Source organism: Lissotriton helveticus, chromosome 10 (assembly GCF_964261635.1).
Source record: "Lissotriton helveticus chromosome 10, aLisHel1.1, whole genome shotgun sequence".
In the NCBI taxonomy this organism is placed as follows: Eukaryota; Metazoa; Chordata; class Amphibia; order Caudata; family Salamandridae; genus Lissotriton; species Lissotriton helveticus.
In genome coordinates, this window is record NC_136071.1 from 552,619,619 (window position 1) to 552,645,332 (window position 25,714).

The 25,714-nt window shown below is 44.8% G+C and overlaps 1 protein-coding gene across 2 annotated transcripts in view; it reads right to left on the bottom strand.

The window, feature by feature from the left end:
- MRTFB (myocardin related transcription factor B) overlaps window positions 1-25,714 on the bottom strand; it is a 304,268-nt gene that overhangs the window by 116,923 nt on the left and 161,631 nt on the right. For both annotated transcript variants that reach the window (XM_078663095.1, XM_078663094.1), the window contains 2 exons: window positions 23,561-23,730; window positions 16,762-16,887 (listed from right to left, as the gene is read on the bottom strand). In XM_078663095.1, coding sequence (XP_078519221.1) covers window positions 16,762-16,887; window positions 23,561-23,730 — 296 coding nt within the window. The remainder of the gene's footprint in view (window positions 1-16,761; window positions 16,888-23,560; window positions 23,731-25,714) is intronic.

Genomic DNA, 25,714 nt, shown 5'->3' on the forward strand with positions numbered 1-25,714 from the left:
TACATAAACAAAGAGATTCTATCAATGTGTGGACATGTATTTTATTTGTTGGTTTTGCAGTGATGAAAATATAGTGAAAATACTCTCTCTTAGGGTGATAAAGATGAGAGCGCTATGTGCTTTTTAAAATACCCCTCACACACTAAAAAAATCCAGTAGTGTCATGCTTCATCATTGGGGTCTTCCCGTCCCTCTACGGGGCGGGGCGTGCTACGACCTGACCGACTACGCGGGAGCACTGAAGTGGTGACAGGACTATGTGATGGTGCAAGGTGTCAGTGAAAGTGTAGGGACCTAACAATGTGTGCGAGTACAAAAATTAAAAATCCTCTGGCTAGTAGAAAAAAACAATTTATTAGCTTCTCTAGCTGGGGACGTTAAGAAGGGGGTTTTGGGGTTGAGCCGATCGCTGCAACCTGGTCTACATGTTTCGTAGGCAGTCCCCTACTGCCTACTCATCAGGACCTTCTACTGGTCCCTACGAAAATAAGCTCAGTTGCTAAGTGTTGTCAGCCTGTCTTCCTAAAAACTAACAGTAAAATTCCACTGTTAGTTTTTGCTTCAGGGCATGAGCTGGCCCCCGGGAAGCAAAAATTATCAAAAATAGTGACCCAAATGTGGTCTCTGTAAAGAAAAGGGAAAAAAAGGGAAACACAGATATTTACATTTATAGCTGTGGATTTTGCGCTTTCATTGTTGTTTGCGCCACAATTTCACTCATCAAATCCATTCACCCATTACACAAAGAATGACTTTAGACTTTATGGACAGAGTGATGGATCAGTCTGCCATCCCCTGGCTGTCCGTAGGTGATGACGAACAGTGGTGTTCATAGTAGTGACTGTGGTTTGTCACTGCGCTTTCATAATTGTCTGCGCCACAATTCTTCTTTTCAAATTTCACTAGCCCATTGCCTAAAGCCCTAATGCAAGACTTTATGGACAGAGTGATGGTTCAATCTGCCATCCCCTGCCTGTCCGAGTAAATCCCCGAACTTATACGTGCCCTTTGTAATTAGGGCTGTTTCTATCTCCACACACACACACTATCGCGACTCAATACATGCAACGACATCTCACAGGATTAAAAAGGAGGAGCCCGATCTCTCATACTAGTCTTGAGGTTATGGTCACTGAATCAATAAAAGTCCCCACAAACCGGGACGCACCCCTACATTAGAATGGTAACCATACATACTGTTGTGGCAAGCGCGTGGTGCCCCATGAGCTGACAATCGGTAGGAATTCACCGCGGCGCTCTGCGAAGAAAGAGAGCCACGCCCTTAGCGTTTTTGTACACTCTGTGCGAGGAGTAAAAAATATATATGTCTCAAAACCCACTCGTTTTAAGACCTGGGGTAAAGGTCTGTAACTTACATTGTCCGCATAGTCCCTAAGTCTTACTTCTACCAGACATTGGTTATCCTTGATTGGTCGAAGCAGGTTGAATATTGCCCAATGTGCAGCAACCACAATGTCTTTAACTGTCTGGTTAAATCTTGAGAGGGGAAAGGAAGGTCTTTACTTAGGCACTCGCTTGTTTGATTCACCACTGCACATCATGAGGTCATTCAAGTCAAAAAAAGGAGTGGAGATCATCTTTAATGGAGAGACAGACATTCAATCTGCCCTTGGATAGTTTAAGTTCACCTTCTTCAACTTAGCTTGCAGCATCTCTGAACAGACGAGTTTTAACTTCATCCTATATCCTAGAACCTCTGGTTCTGCTCTGAGTGTAGGCTGAAGGCATTCGAGGCTTTCACTCGGTCCAAGCACACCATCTTTAAAAGTCTGGTCAGTTTTAGGCAATTGCTGCTTTCCAGACACTCAGCTTATATTACCGTAAAATATTTTGAGTGCCTTAATTGTTAGTGGTTCAATGGATAGATCTGTTTAGAAGATGTTTCACAGATTATCAATGCATAAAATGAATAAATTGATGAAGTGTATTTGTGATTGGAGGGGTACCCTGTGACGCATCTGCAGGTATATGGTCCTATGGCCAGCATATGAGTGAAGAACTTCCTTCAGCAGACCCAGGTTGAATTTGAAGGAGGCAATCAAGTCAATGGCTACGGGGTTGTCAGCTAAGAAGTGGCAAGTGAGCTCATTCTGATGAAATGCGAAAGTTTCTGTCTCTGGCGAGAATGGTACTATTAGTAGTTGGACAGAGGCTGGGCTGACTAGGGTAGTTACAATATGTCTGCTTGATCCATAATTTTTCATCAGATTCATCACCTTATGAATTTTCCTTCCAGGTTTCAGACTTGTCCAGAAAGCTTGTCACCGGCAATTGCTCTACAGTGTCGCCAGGTAGCAACATGCCACTCCAACTGTGTCTCTGCTTCTGAATATGTTGACATCCAGGTATATTAGGTGCCAGCAAGCATGCTTGCATCAGTTCCTAAACTTTTACCACACCTTATCAAGGCATGATGAAACAAACAGAGAGCAGTTACAAATAAAACACATAACATGCTTCCGTGCATTGGAATATTATAAGTCACTGCACTTAATTCTCCAGCGAAGAGGGTAGGGGGAGAGGAATATGCGGGAAAGATTATTTACTAACCAGAATTATCATTACCAGATGAAGGTAACTACTCCCGATCAACATCTTCCTGCACATTCCGTTCCTTATGAGTGAATCCCATAGTGAAAGCACCAGGGTAACGAAGGAAGCATTCCAATACAGCTCGCATCAAAGTATCCATCCCTGCAGTTCTGAGACATGAGGCAGTAGGGCTAGCAAAATTAAATATGAACTTGACGCTATCCAGCTATTGTTGAAAATCTGGAACTTCTGTAGAGAGTCATGGAAGCAGCCATGGCTGTAATGGAGCATGAATGAATGGCCTCTGGAGGGTCTTTTGTGGTAAAGGCACAGCGGATCATAATACAGACTCATGACCTAACTAGAACGGGTTGCTTAGACACTGCCTTACCCTTCTCTGCTATGGTGAAGCCCAAAAAGACCTAATTGTCTACTCTATCCTGGTGAGAGCAGTGGATGTAGCAAGACACCACTGGATCAGGGGTGCACTCTATTAAGTCACTCCTACTTGTTGCAAGGAAAGAAAGACAGGAGAGGAAGCAGTGAGAATCAGCACAAACAGTGGTATCATCACAAAAGTTAAAAGAAAGTTCAAATCCTACTGAGGAAAAGTGAAAGGAGTTGGAGGATATAAGAGCAAACCATTTAGAAATGCACCATAGTGCCAAACTAAAAGGGAAGGTTGATCAAACAAACATATGAAGGAAGACATGGATGCCAAAGTATCCTTACTTTTAATCACTAATAGACCCTGCAGTGTTATGGAGAACATAAACTGCAAGACAGGTGAAAGGTAAGATTTCAAGGGGTTATAGCCTTCTGATTCACACCATTTTATGAACCTCGTGAAGAAACCCATCAAGATGCATTTTGTGGTGGGCTCCCTGGCTGCCAAGATGATGTCTGTGACTTCCATCAAGAAGACAAAAGAATTTTAAGTGGTGTTGCTCAATGATCCCTCATGCAGCCACAGCATTTTGGGAGTGGGGTTGAACACCTGACCATTTGATTGTGAGAGGTCTGCACTGCACAGGAGTGGAAGGGGTAGCCTAGTGCTGAATTCCAACAGATCGGCGTACAACATCCTCTGAAATCCTTATACACCATCTGCAGTACTTTTGACCGAAGAGGGATGGGTAACAACGCCTACAGGCGGTCCTGAGACCAAATTGAGCCTGCCATTGAACCATTCGAGGGGAAGAGGGGGTTTGAGGCTATGTTTCAAATGTGAGGCCACTCCCTGGTTTTGACCACTATAAAGTGTTCCATGGATGGAAACCCAAACCTGGAGATTATCATTTTCATCACTGAGGGGTGCACTTGCCACTAATGGTCTTCTAGAGCGAGTTGATTGAGTGTATCCACCCTCACAATGAGGGAGCCTGTTAACTGATCCACAACCAGGAAGATTCCTCATTGTTGCATCCACTTCCACAGGCCAACTGCTTCCCAACATGAGGTCCACAATAGCATCAAACTGTGTCCATTGATATAATTAATGATGGTGGTCTTGGCTGCCAAACTCTGGATGGTGGTCCCTTATATGGAATTGAGAAACACTTTCATTGTAAGACAGGCCACCTGCTGCTCCAGCATATATTTCTGTACGTACTGTTCTGGTGCCAAGGCATCAGTCCTTTTAGATTCAGTATCCTGAGGAGGGGTAGGAAATAAATTAGGATTCACTTTATTGGTTGAAACCTGCACAATAAGGCACTCTGGAGTGGGATGCTTGGTGAGAAAATCCAGGTCATCATGGAGCGGTCTAGAACGCCTGGCCAACTGCCTGTTCACCAACAGGCATGCTCAGGTAGCCAACAGAGTATTTGAACAGAAGTAAGGGCACAACTGGTGCTTGCACCAGCTGCAGAATTTCAGAGGGCAGCTGTAACTCTAGTACCTTGGCTGCCCTGCAAATCACCAGTATAAATTAGGCACTTTCTTCCATTGGTGGCCCATGTAGCGAGTCAGGCTCTGCCTCAGGAGAGGTGTCAAGCCTACTGGTGTTCTGTAAATCAAGATATAAGGCATCAACAGTTTCACGAGAGGGAGCAATCCATCCGAGAAGGCACACCAAGAGGGAACCAGAAGTACACTGAATATTTGCAACATGGCCTCATTGAAAGCCTAGATGTGCTGTGGGGTCAATGCTAGGTTGAGAACTCAAGGTGCATTGGGAGCATCTAATGAATCGGATAAGGAAGCAAACTTTAGGAACGTCAGGACGTGATTAAGGTCCCACTGAGGAAAGTAAAGGGAGAAGGCGGAAACACATGTTGTAAACTTCCCAAGAACCTATGTGCAATAGGGTATTCGAAGAGAGATGGCTGGCCAGGCAACCGTTGTAAGGTAGAAATAGCAGAAAGGTATGCTTTATGGTGCCCAAAGCAGAGACCTGGTGGGCAAAGGAAAGATTAAAGAGAAGAATCAGAGACAGAGGAGCAAAAACGGAGTCAACCTGCTTTTCTGCACACCATGCCACAAACCAGTCCCAACGGCAGGCATATACCATTTTGTTGGAGGGATTAGCTGCTTTAATAAAATTGCACACTTCCGACTGTAGCCGCTCCATCTCCACGCAAGAAGGTGGAGAGTTGACAGGTTCTGGAGGAGAACACTCCCCTGCAGTGCGACAGAAGATCCTCCTGAAAAAAGCAGCCTAATCAAAGGTCCGATGGCCATGCTCAACAGCTCAGGATACTAAACTCTCAAAGTCCAGTCCAGAGCCACCAGGAAGACTTGCGCGCGGCTGTACCTGATTTTCTTGAGAACTCTGGGCAGGTGTGGTATGGCAGAAAGGCATACAGGAGGCCTGAGCTCAACTCAAGATGAAAAGCGTCTCGAAGAGCCGCCTTGGAATCTCCAGCACGCACAACTACTGAAAGAGACCTTGCACCACCACTGGATTGAGGCGCCATTCGTGATCCATTAGGCATCCTTGGCTGAGTTTGTCCACCCTATTGCTCAGAGAGCCTGCCGGGTGTTGAACCACTAGGGAAATGCCCTGACATTCCAGCCATTTCCAAAGACGCTTTGCCTCTTGACAAAGTATCCAAGGACCCATCCTGTTTGTTGTAGTACCATATGGCAGTGGTGCTGTCCGTGAATACCTGCACTAACTTTCTCTTGATGGAGTGTAGCAAGGCGTTCAATGTAAGCCGCATTGCCCAGAGCCCCAGAAGGTTGATGTGGATTCTGGATTACGAAGGAAACCAGAGACCCCTGATCTCCACCTCTCCTAGATGGCCTTCCCATTCCAGGAGTGACACATCTGTTGACTATTGTGACATCTGGTTATGGAAGGGAGAGGGGTGTGCCGCAGACTAGATTGTGGCTCATTTACAACCACTACAGATCTTGTACAGTTCCATCCAAGATCTGGACCATGTCAGAGAGATTTCCCTGATGTTGCGCCTTGTGGAACTTCAGGTCCTACTGCCGAGCTCATGTATGCTAGCAGGCATGTGTCACCAGCAGGATGTAGGAGGCCATGAGGTCCAGCAGCCACACAGTCATTCTCACCGAAATCCAGGATAGAAGCTGAAGCATCGGTATCAAAGCCTGAATATCCTGATATCACTGTTCATGAGAATGAGCCTGAAACTGCACCATGTCCAGAACAGCTCCAATGAAAGTGAGCGTCTGAGAGGACTTCAGGTGTGATTTTGGCACATTGATAGTGAACCTCAGCAAATTCAGAGGTCAGCCATAGTCTGGAGATTGGAGACGACACACTGGGGCGAGTCTGCCTTCAACAGCCAGTCGTTAAGATAGGGGAAGACTCCCACCCCTCATCTCCGCAGATGAGCTGCAACCACCAGCATCACCTTGGTGAACACCCATGGGGCACTGGTTAGACTGAAAGGGAGCGCAGCAAACTGAAAGTGCTCATGGCCCACCATGAACCGCAGGTAATGCCTGTGGGTAGGCAGGACGGGAAGGTTGAAATATGCGTCCAGCAAGTCCAATGCCACCAGTCAGTCTCTAAGGCAGGCAAGACCTGAGCGAGGGTGAGCATTTTGAATTTCTCCTTCCTGAGGAAGAAATTGAGAGGGCGCAGGTTTAGGTTAGGACAAAGGCCTCCGTACCTCTTGGGACCAGAAAGTAACAGGAGTAACAACCATGATTTACTTCGGGTTTCAGCACCCTTTGGTTGGCACCCTTGGCAAAGAGAGTCCCAACACTTCCTGGCGAGCAAAGAAAGATAGTCCTCTATAATCCTGTTGCACACAGGTGGCATAGGTGTTGGGGTAGTCTCGAAGGGGAGGGAGTAGCCCTATCGGACAATCTGCAAACCAATTAGTCCGATGTAATAGACCACCAGTGGAGCAGGTGGTGGCAGATCCTGCTGCCCACTGAATGCCCATGTTGAGAAGGGGGCAGATTATAAGGGCTTGAAAGCTGTTGGGGGGGTGGTAGACTGACCTTGCTTCCGACTGCCTGACCCATGAGATATGTGGGTACAACGTCCTCAGCCACGCAGGAGCTGTGAAGATTGCACACTGTGGAGGTGGGGCAGGTACAGACGTAGCTGGAAGCCCCTTCCGTGGCCATGAAAGGAGAAAAAGGCAGATTGGAGGTGTTGAGGAGCAATGGAAAGGCCCAAGGACCTGGTCGTAGCTCTGTTGTCCTTAAAGCACTCCTGCGCTCAATCCGTGTTGTCTCTGAAGAAACAGGAGCCATTATATAGGATGTTCATTAGCGATGCCTGGACAACCCCAAAAAAGCCAGTTGTCTTCAGCAAGGCATGACACTGTAAGGCCACTGTCGGTAAAACTGCTCTGGCCAGCGAGTCGGTTGTATCCAGTCCACCACGTATGGTGAAGTTGGCTGCATCTCTCTCATCAGCAACAGCCTGGGAGAAAACGGCATACAGGGTCGCCGACCACTCCACACTTAAGCTACGGCCTGATCGGCACAGCAGTAATCTTCATGATGGTATGTGCATCAGAAGGTTAGCCCAGGGCCACAGCCCTACTCTTTATGATTCTCTTATAAGCCCTCATCTCCTTCCTGAAATGTGCACATGGCCCTTTCCAGCAACCTATCTCTGAATCAAAGTGTTTCCTTTTAAGTGTACAAAAGAGTCAGGCTCTTCCTTTTTCTAGTGTGTGTCCTACCCAGCTCACAGGAATGCAACAATCCACACATCGGTCTGGAAGATTCTCTACCTCCACATGCTCCCCCACTCAACCCTGGGTCTCCCAAAAAGGAACCCAGAGTATTCCCTGTATTGCATTATTCACAGGCACACATACACCCAGCTCATGAACAGAACACACACACAAGCTGAACAGAGCTACACACTAACTTGATGTAGGCCAAAGGTGAGTTAAGCACACAGCTGCGGAACTTTAAATGAGTGAGACTGTGAACTTCAATAAAGTGACACAGATAAAAAAGGCCTCTTCACTACTACTGATCACTAAGTGGTAGCTGCCACCACATCGCTCGTGATACTTACCTCCTGACAAAGGCAGTAGCCTTTCATCACTATAAGGATAGTGCTTTGGGTTCCTCTCCTGGCCCAACAGGACCGCAATCCATGAGACAGGCCTATGTCATGGCACAAAAACATGATTGGTGTTTGCCCATGGCAACAAAAAATCAGCACGAGGGATCCATACATCATTGAAGATGGGACACGCATGACAGGGGTGTACGTCCGTCTCCTTGCTAGGGACTTTTCCGTCTCAACACTTCAGCTCAGGAAGGGCATTGCCTTGGCTTCCATGCAGGATTTGTGCAAACCGTGCCAGCTTCGGATTAGCTCTCAGCTCCACATCAAACATGATGTGAAGGGGCAGGCTTATCTGTAGTATCAAACATCAAGCTGACACCGTACAAGCAATCTGGGCCCCTTAACATGGGCAGACACGGTTTAACACCTTATTAGCAATAGGACAAAACCAGCAGGAAGTTTTTGCAACAATGATTATACCCATTAACCCAAAGTTCAGCTGATGTTGCCCTTCACGTTTTGGATTTAAAAAGAGTAACTTTGGTCATGTAAATCATTGACTACAGTATTTGAATTGCACTTTTGCTTTTAGAATTCTTAAAAAAAAACATATTTGAAAACAGCAGCTAGACGGAAAAAGAGTAAATGTCATATGAGAACCGTAACACATTAAAGTAAAAAGGTTGAAGTGATCTGGAGGCAAGGAAAAGATTACAAAAATTAAATGAGTCACTGCTAGACTAAACCACTGAGTAGTGTTCTAAACAGCATCGGACAAAAGGGAAACTGAGATGTTACAAACCAGCGTTATTTTCCACTTTACAACTGACTCCCTGTGTCCGAGCAGATAGCAGATTTATGTCTTAAGTTTAGTCATCAAAAAAGTAAACCTGTAGACATGGCATCTGATGACCTTGCTGCCTGCCTTAATAAAATGCCCACGTAGGGCTTTACCATGTTAAGCATGTGTGATCCCTTATCATAGAAATGAGACTACTTAAAAAACTATATACAAATATAATAGTCTGCATGTCTCACACAATGTTCAGTGCAAACAGAATGTTGAAAAGGTCATGATAGTACAACTGCCTTTTCTAATGGGCCACCTCGTTAAATCCTACCATAAGATTTGGATTTGTAAACAAATGGACTTACATTTTTAACTTGTTTGTTAATATGCAAGGTAGCATGGCTAGGCCTGTGAAGCTTCATACCCTACCATGGCTTGCGAGCCAGGTACTGTGAAGCGCTAAAAAAAAGAATGAAAATAAATATAAAAGAGCCAGGCCAAAGGACGAGTGCAATGGAACAACCCTAGGGGGTTGGGCACACGCGGCTCTGCAGCCAAATCCTACTGTACACAGCCAGAAGTTTTGCAGCTCATTCAGGTATGTGACAGGTGAATGCAGCACATCATAAAACAAGCATTTGCAATGCAATAGGTCTTGCATTAGGAAGGTGTGAGCTATTGGTATTGTAAATGACAATTTTTTAAAATATGTGTTGGCTTTGAAAATAAATAAATTAATAGCATTGTTAATCACAAAGCAAATAGCTTACACTTTTGCTAATGCGAGTCCTATTGGCTATGGCAATGATCGTTGGTAGCAAGCAAGGACAGTGCTGTTGTGGTTCGGAGTGATGATGTGGTTGGGCTGAGTGATGCGGTGGTGTATTAGAGTGATGTGGTGGTGTCCCAGAGTGATGTGATGGTATCACGTCCCAGAGTGATGTGGTGGTGTCCCTGAGTGATGTGGTGGTGTCCCTGGGTGATGTGGTGGTGTCCCTGAGTGATGTGGTGGTGTCCCTGAGTGATGTGGTGGTGTCCCTGAGTGATGTGGTGGTGTCTGTGAGTGATGTGGTGGTGTCTGTGAGTGATGTGGTGGTGTCTGTGAGTGATGTGGTGGTGTTCCTGAGTGATGAGGTGGTGCCTCTGAGTGATGCTCCTGAGTGATTTTGTGGTGCTCCTGAGTGATGTGGTGGTGTCCCTGAGTGATGTGGTGGTGTCCTGGAGTGATGTGGTGGTGTCCTGGAGTGATGTGGTGGTGTCCTAGAGTGATATGGTGGTGTCCTAGAGTGATATGGTGGTGTCCTAGAGTGATGTGGTGGTGTTGTGAGGCGTGCAGCAGTGTGAGGCGTGCAGTAGTGTGTGGCGTGCAGCAGTGTGTGGCGTGCAGCAGTGTGCGGCGTGCAGCCGTGCGAGTAATGCAGCAGTGTGCAGCAGTGTGAGGCGTGCAGCAGTGTGAGGCATGAATCAGTGTGAGGCGGGCAGCAGTGTGAGGCGTGCGGCAGTGTGCAGATTGCAGCAGTATGAGTAATGCAGCAGTGTGCAGCATGAGAATAAGTGTTAATGGAGAGTGAGGGGCAGAGGTATTGGCACGGAGAGTGTGGCGGAAGCGAAGGTAAAGCGGGCGCATATGTGTAAGTGGCAGGAGAGAGTGCGTGGCAGAGTAAAAGGCAGAGCAGGGAACAACAATAGGATAGGTGGCAGGATAGATTACAGGGTATAGGAAGAGGCAGGGGGAGGCCAAAATATAAGAATAGGTGGCAGAATAGAGTGCATGACAAAGGGAACAAAATACTGACTGTTGTGTGTTATGGCAAGAAAAGCGCAAACAAAACGACGCCACTGGAAGCGTATAGCATTGCAAATGCTTGTTACATGAGGGGGCGCTGCGGTGCATTAGCCAGCTCGATGGCATTTACTCCATAACAATGCATAGAAAGCTCAACCATATGCAAACAAAAGTAAGCCAATGGAGAGACTAACCTGTGCATGCAGTGCATATACACCCCAAAAAAAATGACTGGAATCAAGCACTGGTAAACGGACAGAAAAACGGAGGATGGGGGTGAGAGTTTAGGATTAAATTTGCCATTTTTTAAAACAGCAGTCCTGGCACCGAGGCCAAAAATTGTATGGGTAGGGGCTTCAAATAACTGATTTAGTCGCAGACAGAAAGGGTACTGTGGTGCACTGGTATTCAGATGGTTTGTGATTCGTGGTGGGCATGCTGGGCATGGAGGGAGACAGGATTGCAGGAGATATGTGTGGGGAGTTGCGCTTCCTGGGGATGGAGGATGGGTGTTTTGGCGCATTGTGACGGGCTTGGAGCGTAGTTGGGCATGCTATCTTGGTTCTAGAGGGTAGGTGCCGGTGGGTAGCGGTGAAGTGGTGGGGGCTGCTGCGGGAGCATCGGCTTGGTAGCAATGCAATTGGTGGTTGGATTAAGGGGTGGAGGGGCCCTGTGTTCAAAACTGCTGTTGTTGGAGCGGGGGAATAATGTTTAGATCTCAGCGTGGCTCAACAACATCCGGTGATCCTGGGCAGAGTATTAATGACCCACAGCTTTGAAAAAAAGGAATTCGGTGTGGTGTGGGGTGAGGCAACGGGGTGGCATAAAGGCTCCTGGCATAGTGTTTAAAGTCCCACGGGGAGTCTGGGTGCCACCTGACTGGGTCGCATGGCAGGGGAGGAGGCGCAAGGGGGATGGGTACAGGGGGAGGCCTTTGAAGTGTTTTTTTTCCCGGACTGCAGGAGGCTCAATGGAGAGAAGGAATGCTGGGGGGCAGGGGAGTCAGGGGTTGTGAGCACGATGTTGTGGAAGACCGGAAGGAGGGTCGGGTTTCAGGGCGAAGTAAAAGCATGAGTATAGGTAACAGGACAGAGTACGGTGGAAAGTTACAGGCACGTAGATGCAATACCATGTGGCATATATTAAAACTCGAGAAAGAGGCACAGGGAGTTAAAAACATATTGATAAGTAGCAAGATAAAGTGCCGGGCAGAGTGAAACGCCGAGCGAAGCTAGAACATGAGTATAGGTGGGAGGATAAAGTGCGTAGTGGAATGTAAGCATTGCGAGTTATAGAGCATGAGAATAAGTGTTAATGGAGAGTGAGGGGCAGAGGTATTGGCACGGAGAGTGTGGTGGAAGCGAAGGTAAAGCGTGCTTTGAAATACTCAAATACGAAGAACGGTGAGGGTTTTTAGAGACAGCACAGGCACAAACTAAATTTACATTAGCAGTATTTTAGAGGAAAAGTTAATATTTAACAGTCCGCTCAAAACCTCATCTGGATCCACCGGTAAAATCCAGCAATGTCCTCGATGTATGCACAAGAATTTGAGGGAGCGATAGTTCAACAAAAAATCAGAAGGTTCACAGATGTGAAGTCCAACAAATGTCTTTTTATTTGATGATTCTCAACAGAGATGTAGATATTCAGTATAATGATAAATCTTCATTTTTTTCTCATAAATCAAAGTGCAACATAAACAGCCGACGCTTTTCGTCCACAATCGGACATCATCAGGGCTCCTGTATAAGCGAACTTTTCATAGACGAAATCTTGTCTTATTATTCCAACAATCCAACTGTAGTGCAACCTTTCTTATAACACTGAATTAGTATTAATGCCAGAGCTCCCTTTGAAATGTTTCTTTTGTAGAAACAGTCCTTATTCTTGATATCACTGTGAAGCTAGTAATGATAGAAATTCAGAAGCGACAGTCCTTTTAAAGAAATGAAACCAATCTCTTAGTCGGGAGTCTCGGCAAGCGGCGTCTGGCGTCTTCAGCGACCACGTGGATAAAGTGCCGGGCAGAGTGAAACACCGAGCGAAGCTAGAACATGAGTATAGGTGGGAGGATAAAGTGCGTAGTGGAATGTAAGCATTGCGAGTTATAGAGCATGAGAATAAGTGTTAATGGAGAGTGAGGGGCAGAGGTATTGGCACGGAGAGTGTGGTGGAAGCGAAGGTAAAGCGTGCTTTGAAGTCTGATGCGGGGACGGGGAGCGGCAGCTTTGAAGTGCGACGGGAGGCACAGGCAAATGGTGGTTTGTGACGTGGCTGGTGTGGCGGGGGAGCGGAAGGGATTCCTTTGAAGTCTGATGCAGAGCGTCGGGGAGCAACTGGCAAGTGCGTGCACAGAGCGCATGCACTGTGGGTAATCCGCCTGCCAAAGCCCTCTTGGTAAGCTTTCCTGATGCGCCTCTATATGTCTCGAGCTGCAATGCGCAAGCGCATAGGCAGGTGAGACCTAAAAAAGCAATACAGCACAAATAAATAAAAATTCACAACAAAACACAGTTCAAGGTTAGTTATAGATCAGTGAACCTCTGAAAGAGCTCTTAAATTCAAGTCTTATGTTGTGCAATGAATGCACAAAACACATAACCCCTGACAATCAATACATCACTTTGCCGATGGCATCTGAAAAAATGCCTGCCTAACATGAGCAAATCATAGCGGGATGCGTGAATTATGGTACAAGAAGATTTTTCCAGTTTAGACTAGCTGAACCATAACTGGCTGTGGTTATTTTTCCAGTAAATGTTTGCAATACGCAGTTAGTGATAGTAACTTTGCTTTGAATGTTAATAGCTCACATTTCTTTGAAACTGTGTTTCTTGCTTTTCGAATAATCGTGGTGCCATAAGACAGACCTGCACAGAATCAGCATGCATTAGGTTTTGGTATTTGAAGATGGACGGTGGGTGGAGATAATGGTGGTTGATCAAAATAACTTTAGTTGGAAGATTTGGCTTTTACTATAGCATAAACAGTTTACAGGAATGATACCACATAATTGACATGAAACAAGAACTTTACAAAGGAAAGAGCCTTTTTGCAGTTTGGAGTACATCAAGTCAGTAGTTTTTGAGAGATTTGCATCATAAAATGGTGTTGGGTCTGCTTTGAACGGATAATCAGTTATGCAGCTTAATTAATGGCTTGGTTGGAGGCAATTGAAAATGTTTGTTGCGACAACCAACGCAGGAAGCTAGGCACCACAGCCAACTTCCTGGAGAACTGTCCCCGAGGGGAAGTATCTCAGCATTCCCTGAATATCTGGAGAATGGGAGGTGAGGACAGAGGGACAGACAATGACCCCAAAATAAAACAAGCATTAGCACTAGTAACTGGCAAGACCTTGCAAATGGTCAATATCTTTTTTTTAACAAAACATATGGAGTCTGCAAAAATAGAAAAGTCAAACGTGAAATAAAAAAATAAAATAAAGGAGAGGCTCCTATGGCATGGCACACCAATCCTGAGCACTCCTTTCCAGGCAGCTGTAGACATGTGATAACGTAAACTACCATCACTGACACTGCAAATCAGGCAATGGGTGTGGTGGGCTGACCATTGCCCTATGATTTATGCTTTGGTGGGTGTAAGTAAAATGTAAATGTCACTTGATCAGACCAGTGGATAAACTAAAGAATGTATATTTATTTATACGTGTAGGTAATTTCTTACGAATTTTTGGTAAGCATGAAACCTAAAAAGGCCATGTTTTGTCATGGAATTTGCAAACGTGGATAGGGATCAGTAAACATTTTTTTTTAAAACTGTCATTTATACTTTAACAAATCCTAAAAAGAGGAAAAAAAAGGAAAATTCACAATGCAAATTCCCACAGTCAAAAACCAAGAATGGTGAAATCCTACTACACACGTCTGAAGGCCATGCACATCTGCTTCCTTGGGGACTGACACAAAAACTGATGGCAGACCAGGCCCAGCAGCCACAACCTGCTGAGCATATATCAATACCAAACTTTTGCTGGTTCAGTGGGACAAGGGTTAATGCAGGGAATTGCCTTTGGCATTGTGTAAACAATTCAGTGGCACATGCCTGGTTAACCAACAGGCCCTCCGTCTTGAGACCACACCACATAGCCAAAGGATGTGTGTACCCTACTTGGTGACACGAGGCTTCCGTAGTTGCCATGCCCTGTGCCCAGAGTAGGGTGACCAACCCTCTATAAATTTCGCAGACTGTCCGTAATTTGTCCCTCTTGTCGTCCATGAAGAAGTCTTTCACGGACGCCTTCGGTCCGTAATTTCGGACTTTAGAGCGAGTTGCCCCCTGCAAGCAGCCTTAGAGTCCTGTAACTCTCACTGCAGGGGCCATCTTGCTCTCCTGCTGTGATCAGTGGCCTGCAGCAGCCCCTCCCCAACCTGGCACAGGCTGCTATTGGCTCATTATTCTGTATGTCGGCCTAATTATCTCCTACAGAATGATAATGGGCAAGTGACAGCATATGCTGGGTCTCCTCCTGCCAGAGTCCAGGGTATGGCAAACTGCGTTTGTTTATGGGCTCCTGTCACCTCACCAGGGGCCAAGCTCTGGGGTGGGTGGAGGTTTCATTTTGGCACGTTACCCAGGTGCATCCAATATGCAAACACAGGTATTTAAGTTTCACTCAGGCACACAACAGATGCAGGGCAAGGATCTCTCAACCTAATATACACTTATTTTGACTTGTGTGCGTGTTGGTTGTCTGTTCACTTATGTAATATTGCGCAAATTCCTCTGATGTGTCTGTAAAATGTACCTTTTGTCCCGATTTTTTATCCTGAATTATGACCTTCTATCCTGAATTTTTGTCCTGGATTTTGACCCTTTGTCCTGAAATTTTACACTCACTGTCCTGAATTTGCACCCATGCCAGTTGGTCACCCTAGCCCAGAGCCTGCAGCCAAATAGGAAGTGCAGCACCCTTTGTGGTATGGAAGCAGGCAAAAGGCATGGCCAAAGGTCATGCTATTGTCTAAAGTTCACAATGCACATATGAAAGCCATGCACAGAGAGATCAGAGGCTGGTCACAGCGCCCACTGCACACGGCGCAGTATTCCCGGTGAAAGAGGGTTGCGTGGGGTGCTTGTTCTGCATCCAGAGCTCACTGTGCATTGTCAAGGCGATGCACAGTGAGAAAGGAGCCAATGGCACTGGTAGGGAGCTAGACTCCCTGACCTACCCAAAGTAAAATAATCTATTATGTCAACAGAGATGAGGTATATGATGTCAACAGTGAGGTCATCATTTATGTCCTTTGTTATGTCAGTTACAGTTAACTACAAATGGCAAATTGTTGTCTTTTTTTCAACTTACAACTATAAATATTATGTCACTTTAACTATGTATGCAAAGTTAACCACAACTTATCTTTAACCTATGCATCCAACGTTAACCATAACTGATCTTTAACAAGTGTTTTCGTGAATACATAGAACTCTGTCACATTAACGTTTCCATCTTCATTCTTTAAAGTCCTAGGAAGTGTCCATGCTTCGCATTTGTATATTAAGTTCCAGACGGGCACTAACTGGCTAATTTACCAAGGCTTAGTGATTTCTGTCTTCTGTCCCGTATTAAGCAATTCTTACATGCATCAGATAGCAAAGTAATGAGATATCACCTGCCATAGGTACCACTACAACCCACCGATAGTCTCATTGCATGTTTACCCCTTACTAAACACAAATTCCGGTGCAGCCAAGTGTCCAACAGCCCCTGACAACTGTTCAACGGTTGGCCATAGGGCGCAGCTGCTGGAAATCCTTAAATTTGGCTAACAGGCGACAACAATGTTGCAGTTCAGTATTTGACCAATAAAAAACTGATGCTGCAAAGTTGCAATAGGGGACACATATAGGGGCACTGAGTCGGGTCCGATGCACTCTCCAGCCTGACTGTAACTCCTTATCAGCAAGGTCTTGAAACTGGGACCAGAGCAATTTTTTAATCAGCAAAATAGTTTGAAACCCTAGCTCCAAAATCTTCATGCGTAAACCATTGATCTATGAAAAGCAGCCATGTTCATTCACAAAACCTCTCTCCATGTTAATGAAGACTTTGTTAATGGATGGTTGAATAACAAGTGACAGACAACATGGAAAGGTGCCCAAATCATTTGAATCACAGAAAGTGTCTCCAGCCAATAACAGACTCACCTTCACCAGCGCTGGTGCAGGCTTTGCTGGAGACATTGCGTTGTTGACTGCAGGGCGTGTTATCTGCTGCTCCACAGCAGGTAGAGGCTTAAAAAAATCCGGGGCAGGCGAGGCCACTCTTTGGTGCTACGAAGGGGGGAAAAGGAGCACAAAGGTCATGTTCCAATTCTTGGGCAGTCATACCATGAATAATGGCAACAAAGTTTGACAATGTTAACACAGGATTAAATCTGCAGCTCGGGAAACTCACAGTAATGGTGTTTTGTCTGATATCCATATTATGAGTGCCTCAATTTATATAGAAAATTAACACAACAATAAGCCATCCTAAAACTACTGGAAACTATTGTTAGGTTTTCATAATTCCTATGATGATCTTACACAGTTTATGTAATGGATTGTCAAGAAGCGCTGCTAACATATGTTGGTTAACATCACTAGACTATCTTGGGCCAGGGTAGGTGAGCACGAATAGCCCATCCAAGCGACTGATGCTACATAGGCAACCCTGTGAAAATCATTGTGGAACAAAGATTACGGTTCTCAGTTACCATTCTGAATCCTCAAATGTAATACTGAACCATCCTAGGAGAGACAGCAGGATAGAGAGCTGAAACATTGACCAGGAGGACTTGAGTGATTTGTTGATTCCCTACTTCCAGGTGGAATGAATGAGGAGCAGATGTCATATTAACTGTAGCAATGTATTGACCACAAGTAGTAGCATGTGAGGTGATTTCATGACTGAGAGATTGAAAAGAGTGGAGAGCAAAATCACCAATCATCCATCAGTAGTTCTGCAACTAAGGTTGTATTATGTGGTGTATATACATCTATGAGCAGTGTTACCTGCTGTTTTTTTTACTATTGTTGAGGGTGCGGAGGGCCATGACTCGCAAGAAGCAAAGGTCAAGTGAGTCATTATGCCCCTCCATCAACCCCTCCATCAACAATGACACTTAACAAACATCATGTTAAACTCTGTTAATCTGCATGTATGGCTTAAGCTGTTCTGTGTTTTACAGTAGCAGCTCCCTTTCTTAAGAAGAAGTGGGACTCTGGAAAGGGGGCAATAGGGGGAATAGTAAATAAAAATAAATAACTTACCTGCTGCTGCGCTGCCGGCCGCCATCTCAGGATTTTTCTGATCGGGGTCCTTGCACACTGCGCAGGCTCCTGGATGCTAATCAAGACCCTGCTCTCATGGGAGCAGCGCCTTGACTGGCCTGAGTGAGCTTGTTTAACGCTCACTCAGGTCCTATGAGTCTGTGCCTCTACTCCACCCAGCCGTACAACACCGCTCGGGTGGAGAGTGCTCAAAGTGTGCATGACGGTTTGGACGGCCTTAGATAGCTGGCGAAACCATCATGCACACTTTACAGTGTGCACTACTCCTCCCCCTGCACTCCTCATGGCCCCACCCCATCCAGACTTAGCTGCCTGCAGCCGACAGAAAAATAAAATAAAATGGTTTTATTATCATTTTATTTTTTCCATTTCTGTCTGCTGCCCGGCACTCAACAGAGGGAGGCGACGATCCCTGCCATAGCGGAGAAGTTGCCACTGTGTATTTATAAGCACTTCCTACAAACAAAACTATTCAAACATAAGCAGAGCAGATGGGGTAACAGTTGCCACAAGGATAGATAGAATTCCAGTCACTAGGCATTGTGAGTATGCCGTTAGTTGTTTTCTTTTGTAAATTTTACACATTTTAGAATTAAATCTTTAGGCATTTTCTTAAGTCAGTTAATCTCTACTGTGGCAATAACATATTTTAACCTTCGTACTGGAGTAATAAATGTGTGAATAATTTTTTATCAGTACTCTTTTTCCAAATAACACATGCAATTGGACTGCATTTATTTTTTCACTGCCAGGGCATAAACCCAGAAATAATTAAATGACCTGCTTCACAATCAATCGTGGTAAGCGATAGTGTTCTCAAAACTGTTCTTCATTCATGCAAGCCCATATGTACTACATAACATGTGGCATGTAACATTTCCCCATCTGCTATGAGGAGTGCAACTGAAGGAAATTTTGACACCCCATGCATTTTTTTAATTTCAAAGTATTTTACAAATTTTTCAGACAAGTACATTAGTTTTTCTGTTACGGGGTACCAGCCAAACTTGGTTGGTGTTGCCGTAGATACAGGTAATTGGTATTCGTGTTTGGCTGCACCTCTTTACATTGATTTGCTAGGAGATTATGGACAGATGAAAGAAAAAGAGAGCGTAGAAAAGAAAGGGTGAAGAACGGTTACAAGAAGTGTACTATAGCGACGAGCCTAGTCTGGGTTTGTAGCGTTCTGTTGACAGCCGTCCTCCCCAAGTGATCTCATGGGGCTTCATAGGAGTCCTGATACATATCAAGTGATTTCCACATCCCCCTAGTAGCTGCCTCCAGGGTGAGTTTTGCAGTGCAGTATTATCTGCACCACTGAGGTACGTCACCCAATTGAAGCAGCCTTTGTATGACGTCTTAGCTGTGTCTTTCCAGTTGGACAGGACCATTTTCACTGCCGCAATCAGTGGGTGGTCTAGCAGATCCCTGTCATTCTGTGAAACAACTCCTGCAGTCATGAATGCGGTGGTGAGGGAAGAGAATTCTGGGTTTAGAATGCATCCCAGCACCTTTTTTTATAGAAACAAAGATTTTTTCCCAAAACGTTTTGATTTTTGGGCAGTATAAGATGAGAAGTGCTAGGTCCCCCTTTTCGTTGCCGCAGTTCAGGCATAGGTCATTTTCTCTGAGGCCTAGCGCGGCTAGACGAGCAGGGGCCAGTAAGTCCTGTGTAGTAGCCAAAATTTTGTTTGGGATAGTACTGGGGAGATTTGATTACGTGAGGGGGATGCCCAAACTATAGCCAGCTCTTGCTCACTTATTAAGGTGTTGGCTTGTGTTATACTTACAAAGTATAGCCTGAAGTTCCCCTACGGTTGGCTAAGTTACTATGGCAAGTGTTACACCTCATATGGACCCCAACACAGCACAGGTCATTTCAAGGGGTGAAGTATGTACTTTGGTGCTTTGTTTTTCCAGGGAGCCGAAGAAACAACGTTTATTTTATAACTCAGACATGAGATGTGCTAGGCTTTTTGGCCTCAGTTTTTATCTTTGCAACAATGATTTGTTGGTTGTAAAAAGGAGGAGAAACTGAAGCGATGAAAAGAACAGATAGGCTGATGAGGAAGTATCAAATAACCTTGTATGTCTAGCTATTGCCTAAATACCTGCATGTTTGCCAAATACAGGAACAAGACGCACCTAGCACTGTCATTGATGATAAAATAGTTACATTCTTATTTGCTACCAGAATTTAATGACATGAACAAACCTAAATCAAGATCCCCTTTCATTTCTAGATAAAATGCAAAACAAATGCAGAACTAAATTAGTGTGGAAATGGAAAGCATTCTGTGCTAAAATGTTTTGTAAAACATTTTCGGTTAGGTATTGAAAGAGTTGTAAACTTCATCAGGAAAACACTTCAAATTGGAGAATTATAAATAAGGTTCCCTGTTTTCCGATTTAACTTTATTTTACAGATAAATACAAACAGAACACATTCATTTTCTTGTCAGTATTTATTTCTAAGTGTGGATAAAAACGGAAATTGTGTTGCTTTTTGAGTAATTCTAAACACTTTCTGCCATGACTGCCAGGCCAATAGATGTGTGGATTGATAGATAGGGGGTTAAAAACGAAAGGCATTTTAGTAAAGAGGCTTTAATAGCAGTAGATATGTACACGGTTGATACTGAAATTTGCATATTTTCATATAAGTGTACTGATTTATCTTCTGTGGGGGTTCACAGCACTGAAACCTGGCAGACATTCAAGTATGAATGCATATTTATCGGTTAAATAAATGTGGGAATATACTAACTTCAGCTTAATTTTTCCACAAAACCCAAAATATATATGGATAAATATAGATAAAATGAGCAAAAAATAAATATGGATAAATAGAGATGGAAATGGCAAAGAAATAAATACCATAATACCATGATCCCTAATTATAAGTAAAAATGACCTGCAGACTAACTATTTCTTAAGACAGAAATTGCACCAAACACATTTATTATTCTATCTAACAAAAAAAGCAACAGTGTTAGACCTGTCCGTTCTAGGGTTGTCTTCCCCTACATTTTTTGCCCTCTTTTGCCTCCCACCGGACTCCACATTTTTGTTGGACTTAGGACTCTGGGCCCCTACCACTGCTAAACAGTGCTGAGGTGCAGGTGCTCTCCCTTAAAAACATGGGGACACTAGTGTATCAGCCATAGGCCCTGCTACTGCAGTGAGGTCTACCCTTCATTTGCATGCTGGTAGACTGCATGGTCTGGTACTTTTCACAACTGTAGCCTTTTGTCCCTGTTGACAGACAGGTAGGAAAGGGAACACCCAGAGCCTCCTGGATTTTTCCAGAGATTTCCAACCCCCTAGACTCTTCCAGAAAGTGCCGCCCCTCCCGGTCACCTGACTTTAGGGTATAATAGAGAGGGTTCTGGCCACACATCTCTGTTACACTGCTGTACCAGGAAGAATCTCTGCTGGAATAAGGACTGCTACCGCCAGGAGGATTGCCACTTGTGAGGAGGCTGACTGCTCCCAGGAACTGCTGCCCCTCCTTGCTGAGCTGCCCTACTGCCTGCTGATCCTGCCCTGCCAGGGAGACTGAAGAAACACCCCCAGAGTGTCTCCATAACGAACTGCTAACTGCTCCCCTGCTGGAGGGGAATTCATAAGGATCAACACGTTTCTTTACTGTCTCTGCAGCACTGGGTGTGTGAGGCTATTTCATTCACCCCTAAATCACCGCTGCTGCTTGAGGACCCTACCTGAACTGGAAGGTGAGGTGAGCTAAAAGCATTTCATTAAAATCCCCACTAGCAGCCCTGGCACCAGACTGCACTGCGTGTTGGGCAAGAGCGCTACAGTGAAACGCGCCGTGAGTCCTTCACCGCCGCTGGCCCGGGATTCACACATCTCACAGTGACTGCCAATATCGCCAGCTCGGGGTTCTGCAGGCGCTGTGTGCTGTGATTTCAGCGCCACGGAAGGAAGCGCTGTATGCCCCGAAATTACCACTGCCACCTTAGTCCCTGATCGGGCTGTGCATCGTGAGAAAGGCGCTGTGTTCCAAGATCACCCCTGAACGCATCGCTGCGGCCCGGGAGCCTCGGGAACCCCGTACACGTCACCACAGACGTCAGCAATCGAGCCGCGCTGGGATTTGCGGCAGCGCAGGTTTGCCTGGCAACGAGGGGCTCGTCCCGGTGAGGAGCTGCTTGGAACTGCGGGAAGGAAGAGGGGCCGCCGAGCCTCCCAGGCGTGTACCCCGACCAGCTGCTGCCACCCAGAGAGACTGAGGAGACCGCACTGCCAGTGTGGTGTCCTTTTGTGAGTGCTTTTACTGTGCCACTGTCTGTGTATGTTACACAATTACTTTACACATTGCCTCCTGCGTTTCGCCTACCTACTTTGCGTCAGGCTACCCTGTCGGAAGCCGTGGTACCTACTTGGACTAAGGTGCATACCCTTGCCAACTAGAGACCCCAGTTCTAACAAACAGTCATATGTCTGTAGTTGGCATACTGCAAGCAGCCATTAGACTAGTTCATAGCATGCACAGACAAGGTGAGGACCTGAAGGAAAGACACAAGAACTCAAACAACAGGTAATAACATCAATTGGTGCATAAGAGAATGGGTTGAGCAGGTCACAGATCTGTCAGTCAACTTTCTAAAGTTCCTTTTGAATCTTTGTTTTTTATTTGTATGTAGCATGGAAAATAATTTATTTACCCAGATTTACATGATGTTAAGCTAAAGCCGGTATTTGAACCTGGTTCTCCAATCCAAGGTCCCCAGCTATGGGTGTTAGGCCACATCTCCTTCAGGCTTGTATCCTAAGTGGTCTTCCATCCCTGTGAAAGGGCCCAGAAGGGAATTTCCAGAACCTTCATCTCAGAGCTAGGTCCTTATGGCCACCTCCTTTTAAATCTACTTAGACACTTGGCAGAGACAGACACGTTAGAATCCCATCTCTAAGTACCTCTAGAAGTGAGATTTTAACTTTTGCACCTTTCCTGACATATAATATGTGTGTGGCAACAAAACTGGATTTGGCCAACACTGGCAGCTGTTGGTGTGGACCTATCTTTTTAGTTGTAGAAACCAGCAATTTCTACACTTAAAAGAGCGCAGTCATAAAAAGTTCCCTGATCTCTCGTCACTGACATCAGATGTTAATTCTCAGGAAACTATACTGATTTTATGAACATCTGAAAGGTGAAGAATTTAGTGGACCCGCCAGGATTTGACCTTGAGATCCTCAGGTTATAGAGATCTTCAGGTTATACACAGATTCCTACAACGGTCACATTAGTCAATTCAGCTGTTCTGAAGCCTTCTTAACAATGATTGACCGATAATACTTATATATACTTCCATATATTGATGCATCCAAACCGTCACCAGTATCTCCAGTTTCTGGAAACCTTATCAATTCGAAGTATTAAAATATAGTTTAGAATCTGTTTCACGTAGATTTAAAAATTGTCTCTCAGAGGTGACAATGCACCTTCATCGTGATGCCATACATATTTACCGTTCAGATTTGGGTTAAGAATGTTCTTCCTCTTGAAGCAAAATCCAAGAAAAACTCCAAGTCTTTGGTCAAGCTCCAACATTTGTTCCTAACAGACCAGAACATCTAATCGAAACACAACCAGTCAAAGGTATGCTACAACAATGCAGCTGGTCATTATTTTCAATGAGACCTTTACCTGGACAGTGGTATTCTGCACTGGAGACAAGTCACAGATCTTCACCTCTGCTGGCGAGGCTCCTGAACTTTGGGAATCCTGGCTTGCTGGCTGTTCCGGTGACAATGCATCACTGCTGTCCTCATCAAATGAGTTAGCATCCAGGTTTTCAGGACACTCATCTTCACCATCTGCAAATACAATCAGAAATACATTGTCCAAAAATTCATAATGGTATTTAGTATAAGAGCAAGCCTACACACACACACACACATACACACGCACACAATCCCACAAACACACATATACATATATATAGGCACCACCAAGCCTATTACGACTTTCGTCACCGCCAGCGGTGTCATAGAGGTTCTTACTCCATATAACTGCTTGTGGTGGGGGCCCACTCTTGCCCCTGTGCATGGGGGTGCATGCAGGGGGGCACGTGTTCTGCCCCCCCCTGTAGTTTTGCACCCCCCAGTTCCTGCACAGGAAGGAATGCACAATGTGGTGAATTCCTTCCCCTGAAGGAAAGCGCATTTGGGGGGCCCACGACCGTGCTGTTTAAGGCTCACAATGAGCCTTTGATTAGCACCACTGCAAGACCGTCACACCACCTGCCTGCCAGACCACAAAATTACTTGTAATCTGGTGGGCAGCTGTTACTCTTGGCAGTACCGCTCAAGCCTGCACCGCCAAATGTCATAATCAGGCCCTAAGTTCCAGTTCCCTTCTTATAGGATCCTTCTCAATTGTACTTGTTGGAAGCCCACCTCTTGTTGGTGCAATACCACAGTCTCGTCACAATGTGTAGAAGTTATCTATCATTTAAGAGAGCATTCGGAAACTATTTGCAGTTAGGCAAACAAAATATGGTTCTGGAATGTTAATAAACAAAATGGAAATCGCACACCATCCAGCCATCTTGGAATATTTGCACGGACACAAGTACAGTATAGGTCAGTCACTTTAGGAAATTTAGCCTTTACACAATGTTTTCTTAATCTTGGCACAGCCTCATTCAATTGGTAATTCACCCTCTACCTTGGGGGTGCATAAGATATCATGATGACTATATTATTTTGAGAAACATAGTGATCATTATGGTGTCTTCTTTTGAACTGCTCAGGCTAGAAGGAAACTAATACATCTGTTTCTTATCCAACTTTAGATCCACATACACAAACAATCTTCAAGTGATATGGTGTTGCTTTTTAATTAAACATATGGTTCTTAAAACATTTTCAGCCTGTGAAGATATTTGTGGGTATGAAAAACTTCAGTGTTGTCCTGCAGATTAATTATTTTATTCCATTTCTTTAAACAGGGGCTCTATTCTATTTTGGTTCCCAGTGGTTGATGCTAAGCATTTTTCCTAGCTGCTTTTATTTCAGGCATCCATGAGCAAAATCGGTCAGCAAGATTACTTTTTAGGTAATGTGCATACTAATGGAAATGCCAAATATTGTACCACTTGAATAACTCAGCAAAATGTATAGTACCCAAACAAGTTATATAATTTTATCTTAGAAGAGACTTATTCTGAGGGGAAGTAAGAAGAAGAAAAACCTGCACTACTGACCAGGGATGAAAGCAGCACGAATATCATGTATTAGCAGGAGGCGGTGGGCAGAGCTACATTTCATTAATGAGAGGCTGAATGAATGGAAGCACGGTGCATTAAAGTAAACGATGGGGATAGGGTCATTGCATGCATGAAAGAAGGAGGAAGAGACACATCTCTGAATAGGGGATAAAATAGCACCCTGTAAATAATAATGAGAGGAAAAATCGAAGAGAGCGCAATACAGACTGATACAGTAGAGAGTGAAAGAGGGAAAGAGTGCAAGAGTAGAAATTAGATGGATGAAAGGGAGGGGCATGAGAGAAAAAAGAGAGGGAGAGGGAGAGCTCTCTCACTATTAACAGAGGATTAAGGGGAGCATACATATATACAAAGCATTAAGGAGCAGGAAAGTTGAAAATGCAGAATGACTAAACAAATTAAAAGATTTGTGGCCCTTATTTTTGTAGAAAACGTACCTCGAATAAATATGTTAGCCTGCTCACTTTATTTCTGTGAAAAAAACTCTCAGCAATTATGGATTCTTTTTGCATGACTATTATGATCTAAGAGTTTCTCTACTATGCTTTTAGCCTCTGCAATACGCAAGG